General features: G+C 43.2%; 1 protein-coding gene across 2 annotated transcripts in view; it reads left to right on the top strand.

Annotated features, from left to right (window-relative positions):
- Positions 1-7,438, top strand: part of SLC2A13 (solute carrier family 2 member 13) — a 146,396-nt gene extending 138,958 nt beyond the window's left edge. The window contains exons 10-11 of one of the 2 annotated variants that reach the window (XM_015627084.3): positions 1,052-1,180; positions 3,838-7,438. In XM_015627084.3, the coding sequence (XP_015482570.1) occupies positions 1,052-1,180; positions 3,838-3,857 (149 nt within the window). In that variant the 3' untranslated portion in view covers positions 3,858-7,438. Of the gene's footprint in view, positions 1-1,051 lie in introns of both variants that reach the window. The other variant, XM_015627082.1, reaches the window with a different exon arrangement.
- The last annotated feature ends 7,510 nt before the right edge of the window (positions 7,439-14,948 follow it).

Consider the following 14,948-nt stretch of genomic DNA (forward strand, 5'->3'; position numbering starts at 1 on the left):
TGCTATGAAGTGTCAAAGCAATGTTCTCAACCCACTGTGGTTTCGTAGGACTAGAGATCTGAAACAACCTGCTTGGATCATAGAGTTTGGTCTGGAATTCATAAGAAACATTTCTTTTTGTCCTTAACTGAGAACCTACACAGTTGATTAAAACAGAGAAGCTGGAAAAAACCCACTTCTGATTTAATGAAATAATGCTGACTCCCACTTAAGGTGACAGCATCTGCAGTTTTCCAGTTTATGGTGACATCCAAGGCCAGTATCAGATAGTATTTGCAGAAATGCAGCTATTGATAAAGTACTATCTGTGGGAACCTGTGGAGTGTTTGTCAGGTTACTGCTCACCCCCTCCAGTATAAGTCATTTAAATCACATTAATCTGCCAGGGAGTTGATGTGACCTTCACATCCTTACCGGTGCAGAGCCTTACAGCTCTACTTGTTATTCCTTTGAGCCATCAGTGTAGTGACACGAGGTAAATGTTTGTTGGTCCTTTGCTACCTGCTCTGCCCCTCCCCTGTGTATGATGGATTGTGGGCAGGAACAAGTTCTTTCTCAGTATTAATTGTCACCACAAAGCACTTTTAAATAATAATTAGGTGTAAAAGTCACAAACATTATTTTAATCCTGACTCATTTCTTTTGCTAGAGCATTTAATTTTGAGGACTTGTCTTAATGTGTCCTTCACTGTCAAGACAAACCAAGAAAGCTCTTTCCTGTCACATCTGCTTTTTATATTTGGGCATGTGATTGTCTAATTGCTGTTTATTTTAAGACCAGAGCAACTTGCCCAGAAAGGATGTGTATTATTGAATTGGAATTGCCTTTGTCAATTTACTTTGCTGAGGAATGGGGTAATAAAGAGTCCTTCTCCCACACCTACAGCCCCACAGCTCATTCATTACACAGAAGTAACCCTGTCACTCCAGCCTTTGCTTTTACACTCTCTTTTGAAGCCACAGCCTGCTGCTTCTGTCACTCCCTCTGCTCTGGCACAGAAGAGGGATGGGAACCTCTGTAACTGACTGTGACAATGGTTTTACATTGCAGGAGCCTTCTTCCTCTACGCAGGGTTTGCTGCCTTGGGACTGGTTTTCATCTACGGCTGCCTTCCTGAGACTAAAGGGAAAAAACTGGAAGAAATTGAATCTTTGTTTGAAAACAGGCTATGTACATGTGGTATGTCAGATTCTGATGAAGGAAGGTATATCGAGTATATTCGGGTGAAGGGAAGTAATTACCATCTTTCTGACAATGATGCTTCTGATGTGGAATAATTTTCAGCTGCTGATGTATTTAATCATTTAAAAGCCTTCTGGGGGAAAAGCAGCTCTCTGATGACCTCACTGCCCTGCTTCTGGTCTGGTTCTCCTTTCTACTGTGTATTTAAAAATGCCTTCATGTTCAATGCTCCATTTGGGAGAAAATTCTAGATGCTAGCATTTTCTTGATAACTAAAAGCAATGGCTTCCAAAAGAGATTGAATTCCACAATTATGTGACTTCACCGAGTGTGTGTGACACTGCTCCATCCCCAGATGTTTAGTAGGGTGCACTGTACCAGATGAATACAGAAGGCTATCCGAGATGGTCAGGGGTTGTCCTTATCTGCAATACTGACAAAACCTAAAATAGTTGAGTGGCTGATGAGAGAGCAGCTGGCAGGTGTCGGATCCCCATCCCATAGGAGCCAAGGAAGAAGCTCTGTTGTGCAGTATAGCAAAGGATGAATGCATAAGCTGCTGTAACAGTAACCATTTCATAGGGTTAACTGATCAGCAAAATACAAATACCTGCTGTAGCCATCAGTGGGACATTTCCCAAATTTACCCAAAGAGAATTTACATTATTTATTTGAGATAGCAAGTAGAGAGCCATACTCACCTTGATGGGGGTTCACTAGGGTGGTGTGTGTCTGTGCTACACTGGGTTATCCACCCACAACTACTCCTGAGTACAGGCTGCAGCTGAGAGTTTATGTTTGTGAGAAAAACTGGAAAAATTAATTACTGATAGCAGGAAAACAGAGCTCAATATGTGGCTGCACTTACAAATGTACTGGTATATATTGCCAGGTACAACATAAAGGTTTCAGTTTAAAAAAAAAATTGTATTTGTTTTCCTTTTTAGCATTTGAGCATACTGGTTTGTGCCTAGTTTTGAACACAAAAATACCATTAGCTAAAAGAAAGAGAAGGAGGGGAGAGAGTTTGTGCTGCTAAATGCACAGTGGTCATCCCTCCTGTGCCTTTTGCTTGTGAATAATTATTGCCTTCAGTTTATCTCCATATGTGCTGAGCAAATGACTCCCAGCACATTTTTCTTCAAATTTCCTTAGTCAGTTTTGGTATGTTGCTGGATCTAAAGAGAAATATTAGCCATGGGCAGAAGCCTGTGTCTCATATTAATTGCCTTACCAAAGCATTGCAAACTTGTCAAGAAAATGTCAGGCACAAAACTAACTTGGCTGCCTTTAGCATGGTAATGAAAATATGAATGGTATTTTATTCGCCTGCCACGATTGCTTCCCTTGGAAAATTGAATTTTATGCAGCTACATAAAAATATTACGGTTTTTTTTCTTTGTCCTGTCCTCACTGCTTTAAGTCTTCAAAGATATGAGTTTGAAAGCATCAATAATTCAAATTCTTATCTTTGAAACATTTGCTTCATGAAAGAATGTGGAAAAATTCCTCTGCCTGTGGGCTGATGCCCATTTATTTGGTAAAAAATACATTTTTCGTTATGTAAAGATTAAAGAAGTCATTAGTTTCATTAGCATTTATAGATTTGATTTGTGGGATTTTCTTAGGTTGAAAAATATTTTCAATGTTGGATTGCTATCAAAACCAAGCCTGAACATTTGTTACTAAATTACTGGATGACATAGGATTTTGTTGTTGTAAAGAAGTCTGACATTATGTTATCTAATCTTCTGTGGGGGATAGTTTGTATCCTCCAATTATTGACCTTCAGGGTTTGGGTGTGTTTTGGTTTCTTTTCTTTTCTCTTTTTTTGTTAATCAGAGAAATATTTTTGGAAAGAAAACATTTTAAGGACTCCTTCTGTGACTTGACTGGGGCTAAAAGGGAAAAACATAGTAGACAGAGGGAATTTCAAATTAATCTTTGCAAAGAGCAGCTTGACCTTGAACATCTCCCGTGTGGTGAGAGGGCTGGATTCTCATGCCTTCCATCTTGCCTCCCTTTTAAGCGCACAATATTTTTATGCTTGAAAGCACCAGCTGTAGAAAATGCTGAGGTCTCCAGATCTATCTGTTGAAAGTGCTGAGGTCCTCAGACCTCCCTACAAATTCCCCTGCTGCAGGATGTCTCCATTTGGCTGTCACCTCTTTGAAGCTTTCACTGAAGGTGCAGTACCTGAAATGAGAAAAAGAGATACTTGGCACAGAGAAGAACAAAATCTTTTCAAGGAGACATTAACCTTTTTCTGAAACCAAAAAATTGTGTTTGAAGACCAGTATTGGAAGCAGTTTTGTTACCTAGAGCAGTGTGTGAATAGGTGTGTAACAGCCAACCTGTGCTTACGCACTTGAGGTGTTTAAGTGGCTATTTACTGGCTTCTGGGATGGGGACTTAGGGTTCTGATGGTCCCAAAAGCACGAGCCCACACTCACCTTCACACCTGGGAGCATTCCCTTGCTTGGTGTGTTTTACTGGAGGGGAACAAGGCAGGACCTGGTGTGCCAGCGCCAGCCCCGTGTCAGTGCTAACCTTGTGTCCATGGGGAGAGGGAACACTCCAGGTATGGGCATAACTGAAGTGGAGCTGCTGGAAAGGTCACTGTCATGGGGTCAGCAGCCTCTTCTATTTTGCAGGCAGTTCTGGGGCTTTTTAGCAGCAGAAGATCATCTCTCTCTGCCAGCCTTGTTTCGTGGACCTTCCCAAAGGGGCGCTCAGTCGTGTACAGCACTGGGCTCATTTTCTCACGCAGGTTCCATCTTACTGAAAATGATTTTCTGAAGGTTTGTATCCCCTGTCCTTTCTCACAAGACACAGCAATTGAAACATGCATTTTATTCCTCACTGCTACTGGTCATGAAGATACAAAATACATTGGCTTCTTTATTGTCCCTCCCTGTTCTGTGCCCACGGAGAGCAGGGTTTAAGTCTTCCTTTTAGGGTTTCTTCACACCAGGACAGCATTCCAAACTTTACAAACACTGAACATAAACCAAGAATCATGTGTATTAAAAATTATATCAGATACTTCAAATTAATCTTACACAGTTAAGGTTTTATTTTTAGAATCTCTGAGCGTTTAGAATTTATGAAGAAAATTAGAAATATATATCTATTTTGGAAATATTTTTTATATTTATTAGTGTTTTAAGTTTTAAGAGATTTTTTCTAAAGGTAGACCTAGTAACATACCAGCTAAAAGAATAAAAATACAATGTAACTCAATAATTTCTTATTACAAGATTTTAATTTATGAAGTACCATAAATAATATGTCTAAGCACAATATTCTTTTATTGAAAGCTTTTTGTAGAAGACGTGAAATTGTTTCTTCACAAGGACTGCAGACTTAATTCAGGTATTCTGTGCATCAGGAATGCTAGAGTAATACTTCTGGTAGATGATTATACACAACAGTTTGAGATCCTCTAATTCTGGATTATCTACCAGCTCTACATGTAGTGAGCTAACACCAAGTATAAAAGAAACAGTCCTGATACATTTTTAATATTTTGAAATTTAATTCATGTTAATTTGCATGTAGTTGTTTGTTCACCATGCTGCGTAATTTGAAATAATTTTGCACTTTCCTTCCCCTTGTCACTTTGTTGATTAAAGTGATCTTTTAACAAGAGAACCAAACCTGTTTTGAAAATAGAGTCAAAGCAAGCCCAGGAATCATTTGGAGGGCTGGAGTTGCATTGCTGTGCAGGCACCTTGGATCAGTCACTCTTGTAGACATTTCCTTGGAAGGTGCAGTGACAACTGGCAGAAATCATGGGGCAAGAAAGGGTAAATCACAAAGGACCATTGTTCCAACACTAACTTGTTGCATGGGTTGATAATGCTGCATTTCACTCGGGTAGGAGTTAGGGCTGGGACGGGAGAAGAAGGAAATGTGCATCAAAAGCACCACAAAGTCAAATTTCAGTAGGAATGGGTGTTGTAGCCAGCAGGAGCATGCTCTGACTTTTCTCCCTTGTGGGGTGAGGATGATGGGGTGAGGGACTGTGCTTGGTCCTGTGGATAGGAATGGAGGGCTGTCAGGGGAAGAAGCAATCTGGTGTTGCTCTCCCGTGCCTGTGTGGAGGTGAGGATGTGGCAGTGGAGTTGGCAAAGCTAGTACGTTTTTCCTCGGTGAAATCTCTTTTGCCATTCGTAGTCACTTGGGCTGAGCACTGGGGAGAAGTTTTGACCTTCAGGGGCTGCTAAAGGCTTTGATCAAGGGTCTTGCCTTAGGCCATGGGAGTATTGGGTGTAGTTCTACAGGCATTCAGTGGGCAAGGAAAAGACAGACCCTGTACTTCTCTGCTTTTTACCCAGCTTTCGACTTCTCATTGAAGAAGTAGAAACTACTTCTCTTCTAACATGATTGTTTTGAAATTTTACTTGCATAAGGGGCTTTGTTGGCTGAACAGCACTACTGCAAAAGAGGCAGAATATTTACAGCAGAGAATGACCTTGAGGTATAAATCAAGGCAGAAGAGACAGTTCTGCAAAGCACTTTAATGAGTAAGATATGTGTGCACTATTTTCTGAGAGAATCAAGCTAACCAAACCCATTCCTCTGCATTGGGAAGAAAATCAAGCTTTGTGTACCAGGCCAGAAGCAGATAATGCCACAATATGTGCTTTATGGCAAAATGTGTTTTTATTGCGGGTAACATTTACAGCTTACATGTAGCTGCTGCCTATAAAGTGACTCAATTGTTCTCTGGATTTTAACAAGTCATACTTTTGTGCAAAAATCTTAGTGGTTTTCTATCAATCTTCATCACCTTGTGTACAGTACAGTTAAGCATAATCCACAAGTGGTCTAGATTGTGGCAGTGTTACAAATGTCAGCACAGTAAAATTCTAGGTGAACATTGTTAAAGAAATATTGTTGTTTGTGATACTGGGGGTTAAAATTCCTCAAAGGCAACTATATTTAGATTTTAAAAGTCTGAAAACAAAAAGGCAGTTCTTATCTATTTTGTGTATGTTTTCATATAGAGAAGGAGTTTTTTATGTGCCAATAACCATCACTGTAGTGTTTTGTAAATGGGTGTTAATAGTGTTGCAGAGTTCTGTATATGAGAATATACTTTAGCCACAATGACCTGTTAGTGTGAACCAGCAGCATGTTTTTAATCTTACTCACACCTCTCATCAGAGGTGCTCACTTGTTGGCTTCAGTAGAGCTCGCTCATGCCAGGGGAAGTTTGACAAGAGTCAGGCCTCAAGAATACAGACTTCATCTATTCCATGCTTTTTCACATTGTCCCTAGATAGTATGTTACATGTGAATGATCTGGCACATGTAATTTTAAGGCTTCAACTCCAGTTCAGTTGCTTCTTGATTTTGTTGAGAAAAATTTTGTCAGAATTTGCTTTGGCCTTTCATCACATTTATATAAATAAGGATCATACTGATGAATTATGAATATTGTCCACCTATTTGTAAAGGGACCATCTAGGTAAATAAAATAAAGGCAAATTTCTCTTGCTGCCTTAAACATTACACAGACTTCGGAGAGGACTGAATGTATGACCATCATCATGACTTCTGCAGGAGAAGCTTCATGGATCCTCAGCAGGTATGAAACGAGATGGTTTCATGGTGCTGGGATGCTGTCTTACACTGCAGGCCCTGCCTAGTGCACGCCTGCCATCTGTTTGATTTCAAGTGTTCCAACAGTCCCCGTGAAACTGATAGGATTATTCATGTGCTTGATATTCTCCATGTGCTCAGTGTCCTGCTGGTCCGGGACGTCGCTGGGAAGTGGCACGAGTCATGTCTCTGCTTTCCATTGTGAATCTCACCCCTCTACAAAATGGTTAACCGGATCTTTGTGTGACAAATGCCATGTAGAATATTCTAGACACTATTGGGGACCAAGCTGATAGTAATAATTCCATGCTGAATAACGTGCACATGGTGCCATCAGGCACACTGTAATCCCCGAGCACGGGTTATGGTATTTAGTACAAAACAGGTTTTGGCAAAACAATTTGCTGGGTTGTCCAAGTCATTTCTTAACCATGTCAAACATGTGCCATTTCCATTTCCAACCAGTCAAGCCTATAATGTATGAAAGTGTTGTACATTTTCTGAAACTTAAGTGATGTAAAATTATTTAATTGACTTATGATTGCTTTAATGAAGTTTGTCTTTACATAAAAATAAATATCTTCAAAGAACTGTCAGTGCCAGAAGTGTAAATGAACAAAATAAAAGGTGAGATACTTAATTACAGTATTTTTCTCAAGGTTTCATTTGTTTGAGTATTCGGGTCACCTTTTAGAGTGGCAGCTTTGCATTGCTCAGCAAAATAAGCTCAGATAGGCCATGGGTTTGCCTGAAATAAGGGAAGGGTAAGAATAGCTCTGAATATGATCTTAAAACGATGTTTTTCAAATCAGAGAATGGTTCTGTGACACCAGGTAAGTGTCCCTCCCTTTCTGGAGGATTTGTTTGAAGAGCTGAATGCAGCTATGCAGAGCTGCCAACTGTCCCAATGTCCCACCATGGGTTTGCAATGTCCTCTGCCCAAACAGACTGGTTTCCTTACAGCAATTTGCATCCTCAGACTTGATTACAGACTGGGAAAAGAGCAGGAGTTGCTGTTTTCTAATGGGAACTGTCCTAATTCTGTGTTTTATTAAGAAAATAGCTGCAATCAGTTTGATGGCTTAAAAAAAAAGCAGCATGACCATGACTGTGCTGTGCTGGGGCTGCCCTGGCTGCGCTCCCCAGAGTGACAGAAGAATCACACCCACGAGAACAAATGGAAAATGGTTCTGTTACATCCACCCACCACAGGTACCACAGTTGAATCCTGGTGAGATCCAGAGCTGGCTCTGACAGCCTTTTGGTCCAGGATGCAGGGAGATCACAGCCAATGGGGAGAAGCTGGCAGTGGGAGACTGCTTGGCAATCCTGTATCTGTGGCAGTGCGTATCTCCAAGAGGGGGCTAGGCAGCTCATCACTGTGCACTGGCAGCTTCTGTTTCTAGCTTTTTGGCTGAGAGTGCTTATGAAGGTGATGAGTGACTGCCGTTCATACTACTTGTCACCAAAACTACATGACAACTTTGTGGGATAATGAAAACCTGGTGGCTCTGCTGTTAAACACTCCATTTTTTTGCCTTCTGCCATTTCTCTCTGCTCCAGCTACTATTACAAAGCAACTACTCATGGATTGATTTTTTCCAAATGCATTCTCCCTTCTGTAGAATTGAACTGCAGGCCATTACAGTAGCTCCAAATCTTTGTGAACATTTTCAGGATCAGGAGATGCTCTGTCTGAACTAAAGTCACCCATCCAGTGCTGTGTGGTCTTTGTTTTGTGCATGGCACAAAGTGTTTATTTCAAGGCTTCTACAATTTTTGGAAAGTAAGCGGGGAACTTAAAGGTAAGCTGAGAAAAAAGAAGTCCTTTTTCTCTAATCTCAGTAGTTACCTGCTGAGTTCTCTGGGCTGGTTGAAGAGACCTGCTGCAGATTGTTCCCTGAGCTGTGTCCCTTCAGTCACCCCTCACCCACGCAGAGCTCTGTGCACAAACATACTCGGGCGCTTCCACTGCTGCGGTTTCACTCCTATTTGAGCCAAAATGAATTGCATCTCAACTCTTCTCCTGATGGACAGTCTAACACAGTCAGCCCACCAGGCAACCAGCTGAGCTCTGTGAGAAAGTCACACACACCATCAGCAGTTCCACAGTCTCGTCCTGGGGCTGTTTGTTAGCTGGTCTCCAGGGCAGGTTTTCACTTGTTGAATTGTGTTACCTACCCAGTAACTGCACCTGTGTGTGTGTGATTGAGAAGTTCTGCAAAGACATGAAGTTTGGAAAGCTTTTGCCTTTTGAGAGTTAAGTGCAGAACTACCACGAATATTTTCTGCATCTTGATTTTGGCAGAAAAATCTGGAGGGTTGTGTGAGTTTTGATTTGGTTGGATGCTTTTATAGATGTTGGGATCTGGGTTTCAGGAGGATACAAGGGTCCATCTGTTTTTCTGATGAGTGAAACCTTTGCCTTAGCTAGCAAACTCTGATTTTGGGTGCTGTGATATCCCGTGAAAGCTCAGATAGAATCCTTAATGCCAAACAGAAAGGCAGGGGCTCATTGGTGGAGCACTAAGATACATTGTATGAAGGAAGAAAGAGGAGTACACATCCAAAATGTGTACCCACAGTCTTGTAACACATTAACACCGGATCCACACGAGGGGCTTAGGTGCCTTTTATTGCAGGTAGAAAGGGGCAGGGAAATGAAGGGATTCTAAACCAGCCCCATTTCGTGGACCATTCCTCAGATCAGAAAACACAGATCCTTAGAAAGATGTGTGACTTACGCACAATGTAAGGAGCAGAGAAGCTGCAGTGCAGTGATGCCAAGGGAGCACATCCCTTGAGGGGACTCAGGTGTGAGAAGGGAAAACAAACCCTCCCCCACTTTCACAAAAGCAGTGAATCATCCATCCCCTTTGGAAAGAGAGTTACTTAAAGATGGAGAAAGGGGGATGGAGAGGTGGGGAAGGTCCATGCCTGAAGGAACACTGAGAGTTTGGGGGCCCATCAGGGAGGTGGTTTGAGATACATGAGCAGTTTGAGGGCAGAGGGGGCTGGATTAGCTAAACTTCATAATCAAGGTGGTATGTGGAACTGAGACTAGATCAGGTTGCCATGACAACATGAGCAGGAAAAAATCCTGAGCAGAGGCTGAGGGAAGGAAGTAGGGCATAAGGTATGGAGGATGGTTAATGAAGTGTGAGTGTGAGGACACAGTGTCTCTGCCACACTACTGCATGATGTCAGGGGACAGTGTCAAGCTGTCCTGAATAGAGGGGGGCAAAGTCAGAAGGCAGCAGTGGGTTGAGGATGCAGCTGATTCAAGATCTAAACCTCTCTCTAAAAAATAGGCTTTTTTTTTTCCAGGACTCAGATTCATAGGCTTAGTCTTCAATTTTTAATTTATTTTTTTTTTACACTTCTTGAGTGCTGCAGTGTACTTTGTTAATTGCCTAATGTGTCAAAACCACACATATAGAAAGAATTAGTTCCAATTTCCATGGCCACCTCTCTGTTCCCAGCTGCATCCACCAGTTCATGAATGCTGACAAGGCACAGGAACAGGGTGAGCCATCCTTCCCTTCTCCTTAACATGTGGCATTTTCAGCCTTCCCAGTTCTGCAGCTTTTCCTTCTCAAAACCATTTCCACAGCTGAGGCTGGTGAGACCTCATGTCCCTTTCCAGCTGCCACCAACTCCCACGTACAGATTTTCCTCCTGAAGCCTTCACTCAGGGTCACTCAGCATAGCTGTAGTTGCAAAGGGGAGGCTGTTGGCATCCCAGCTGTCCTGGAGGTGCCAGACGATTTCTCCATCCCTAAAGTGGCAGTTGTGGCCTGCAGCGGGTGGCTGGGTCCCCATTGGGAAGTGGTGCCTTGGAATAGGCATTGCCATGAAAGTGGTACTTGTTTTAATATATTTATGGTGAGATTGCATCAAAACTGTCTGACTGCTCCCAGTGAGCTCCTTCATTGTCCAGGATGTCTGATCAGTGTGCCTTGTTACTGGATTGTCAGAAATGTGACTGCAGTCAGTCTCATGCTGTGTGGCTTCTCCTGTGCTGTCCCTGGTGTTTGAGGTTCCCATAACCTGCAGGCTGGCTGAGTGAGGGGGCTGAGGGAGAGGCAGATACCCCATGCAGCTTTGAAACTAAACTGGGGCTGGTGTCCCCACTGCTCTCCTCTCATGGGCTGCTAAAAATGATGGGAAAAAAGTCAAGAGCAAGTAAAGTTTTTGTAAGCTGGGTGAAGGCTAACTGCCACCCCCAGCCTGGTACCAGATGAGATAGCTTTTGTATTCTCTCTGTATGTCAGGTTTCCTTGTTGCTGGTGGGATTCACAGGGATACACTGGGGGTATTGGGACCCCCGCAGCCCCTGGTGGGAGAATTATGAGTGCCTGTAGTTAGTGCAGCCCAAGGCTGCAGGGCTGCTGGAGGAGGCTCTGTGGCTGTGCACTCAGGGATGAGCTGGTGTTGGGGTGAAACTGCTGCTCTTCATGACTGCACAGAAATGTGGGTAAGGAGAGGCAAAGAGAGGCAGGAGTTGCGCTCTGAGGAGGTGGAGCAGGGTAGGGCAGCAGCAGCACCCAGCCTCCCTCCCCATACACCTACAGCTCCCCTTCCTCCAGCCCCAGACCCCTGCCTTGCTCTCAGCACAGGGAGGAAACGGCTCAGGCAGTGGCTGCCTCCATCTGCAGCAGCTGCTGTGAGCAGGCACAACTTCCCTGGGGTCCCTTACCTGGCAGGGCTTATTCCCCCAGCCCCAGGCCGGGTGTCTGCTGATAGCAGCTGGCCGTGGCCCAAAGCACCCTGCTCCAGCTGGCCCTGCTATGAGTGGGGCTTGCACTGGGCAAGCTTGGAGATGCCTGCCAGCTTCAGCTAGTTGGGGGTTCTCCAAAAATTCTTTCATTTGCATGGAGTGCAGCTTCTCTGGTGAGCAAAGCTACTTACAGACCTCCTGTTTCCCAATAATGACTCCAGCCCAGGAAATGAAATAAATCTTCTGCAATAAGACATATTGGTTTGTCCTACATCAGCCACAGCTCTGGGTCCTTGAGCCAGGCCAGCACCCATGTGCTGAGCATGACACACTGGCAGTAAATCACAGCATTCTCTCTGCAAACGAGCAAAAATGGTTGATTTGGACATGTTTTCTCTCAGCTCTATTCAATAATTCAACAGGCCTCTTTCAGCCTCCTGCCTTATCTTGACTCACTCACTCTCCACCTCTGTTTGGGCCCAAGATTCCCCATCACCTCACACAGAGCTGGTGTATCAGCACCCTCTGCAGCTGTGTGCTGTGTGAGAGCTCACCGTGCGCTGGTTGTCGCTTGCACATCCAGAGGGCTGCAGCACCTGGAGCAAGCACCATCAGGATGTGGAGTCACTGCAGTATGGTTGGAGAGAGGGAAAATGTTCAGTATTCAGCTCAGGATCAGGAGACCTGGCTGGAGTTCCACATCACCGGCCCTGGAGAAGGAAGCTCTGATCTGGGTGACTGGATTGTCACCTCTAACCCATCAGAGGCTGTCAGGGAGAAGAGGCTGAAGAAGCATTGCAGAAAGGTCATTGACTTTCATGAGGACAGATTAGGCACTGGATACAGAGAGTTAAATATTTTTTCCAGGAAACCTCATCCTCCCTCAATCTGCTACCCACTGAAACCCTTAAAAAACCAATTCAGTTTCTACCAGAGAAATAACTACTTGTATGAAGACTTAAGCCTCTCATTTCCTATAATGATAATCCTTCATGAAAATGAAATAAGAATTTCTACAAAGTTTGGGGACGCTTTTGGCAAAACATCCAGTAACAAACTGCCCATTAATGACCAAACTTCTTTTGGCACTTTCCCAGAAAACCTTGCAGGTTACTGTAACTAGAACTGATTTTAGAGGGAAATAAAATTACAAGCTGCATATTAAAACTGATTCCCATTGTAGCTTATGGTAGTATTTGCAATGAGAGTCTTTCAATCTGTGTTTAGAAGCATTTGACTACCACTGATAAACAAATGCTCCTGGTTTTTTGGTTAATTAGAGGTACCCTTCTGTCCTTTTCCCCAGCAAAACTCTACTTATAATTGATGCTTACCAAACAGTTAAAAACATGTTTATTTCCATGGCCTCCCTGGAGGCTCAGCATGCTGCCAGGAAGAATGACACAGATGAAAAAGGGGTGTCTCTGCCTAAGCTGTTTCCTCAGAGAAAGCTGGTGGTGCCTGAATGCATTTAGTAAGATGACAGTCATCACTATAGGCTACAAATAGCATCAGCTGTTAAATTATCAGCTGAAGAAAGCACAGTTTGAGTTTACTACTTCCTATTAAACCAAAGACAGCTCTTCCCTGAAGTCGCCAAAAAAATCAGGGAAAAGAACACCTGAGCAGAGGGGCAGACTGGTGCTGAGCTAAGGAGAAAGCATGAGCCTCTTTTAATGCAATAATAGTAATGTAAATACTTTAAAATACTTCTCTAATCACTAAAACAAGCATACAGCCTTACTTGTCATCATTGCCAGCACACAAACCACTACAAAGATAGTTTTCTTTCTTCAGATTGCTTTGCAGTTACAGGTAGAAGGAAGATTGTAATTTGAATTTATATTCTTTCATCCAAAGGCTGTGAAACATGATTATCTACAGTGATTGATATCCCAGGTGGTGAATTATTGCATTAGAGACATGTATGCAGCTCTTATGTACAGCCAGTCAGAGGGTGAGTTTCTCACACTGGGCAGTGGAATTTCACTGCAGTCCAGGCTGAAACCTGGCTGGAACTGGACAGATTGTGAGAGCTTCTATATCAGTGGCTGAAGTTAAAATAAGCAATACCCACTGAGAATCTTTAAATGATGATAAATATGAGCAATAATTTTATAAAGAGCATTTGAACCCCCCCCACATACACCCATATGGTGCAACTGTCCCTCTTTTCCCACCTGCATTCCAACCTGCGTTCTTTGTCCCATGGGTTCACAGGCACAGACTGGGAATATGTCTGCTCAGAGGCCACCCTTGCAGATCTGGAGTATCTGCCTGAATGTAGGTAGCTTCAGTGTAAAACCAACCACGGTTTAAAAGTCCCAGCAACAATGCCACCATCAGAGAAACCAGGAGCAGAACTTCCACTCCAAGTTAATAGCAGTTCATCTCTGTTTGGGTCACCAGCACCACTGTAACCCAGACACCAAAGAACCCTTTGGCCGTGAGGCAATTTTACATCTGCTGAGGTAATAAAACGCCTCCAGTCTAAAGCACACAGTGCTGGACCCTTTAGCTGTTATGTGCCATCTCTGGCCTCTGCTACAGTGCATTGCAGGCTGGCAGGCCAAGTGCCCTGGGGACACATCAGCTGTGGGGGTGGCTGGGAAGCTGGACAGACCCACCGGAAGGACTGGCAGGTACGTACCAGGTGTGAGGGTCTGTTGGGATAGCAACATTCAAGGCAGCATGGGCTGCTGCTGGTGTGGCACAATCTGAATTAACTTCGTCATACTGAGTGAAAAACTATGCTTTAGAAACCACTGGTAAAAGCTGAGCTGTCAGAAAATCATAGCTGTTATTCAAATAAATTATATCTCCTGTGAAGAAGATGAATATTGCAGCTTGAAAAAAAATTACTAGGGAGTTTGCTTTGACAATAAATTGAGGCAACCTAAAAAAGAAAATCTGCTTATGTCAAGCCTTAGGAAGCAGGCAGTGAATTGGCTAAGTGATAGTTACACAGTTTAAGTGTCTACCTGTGCAAACCACTTCTTATGTATGCAATTTATACATATAAAAGACAATGCTATTTTCTTCCAAGTCCACTGAAATTTCTGAGCTGCTATTTTTTAAAATAGCACAGCCATAAACCTGCAAACTCTTGAGCAATGTAGACCTTCTTTTAAAAATGGCTCTTAGCATCAAAAATAAAATGCAGCAGCAAAAGCAGCCACTAGTTCAATGGTGAGAACAGAGACAAAGAATGGTGACGAGTCCCATCCAGGCTGGGTGACACCTCTTCCACAAAACAGAAAAAACCCTGACCTGGTGGGAATAAGGGCAGTGAATCTTTTAACAGCAGACTCCAAGAGAAAAGCACAATATATTAACCCTATAGAGGCAAATCTCCTTTTCTGTTTAAGGAAGTCTCCAGTGTAGCTTTTGCCCAAGCCCATTTATGGATGCTACAGGCAGGGAGCACAGAGTCTG

This window comes from Parus major, chromosome 1A (genome assembly GCF_001522545.3).
Source record: "Parus major isolate Abel chromosome 1A, Parus_major1.1, whole genome shotgun sequence".
Classification (NCBI taxonomy): Eukaryota; Metazoa; Chordata; class Aves; order Passeriformes; family Paridae; genus Parus; species Parus major.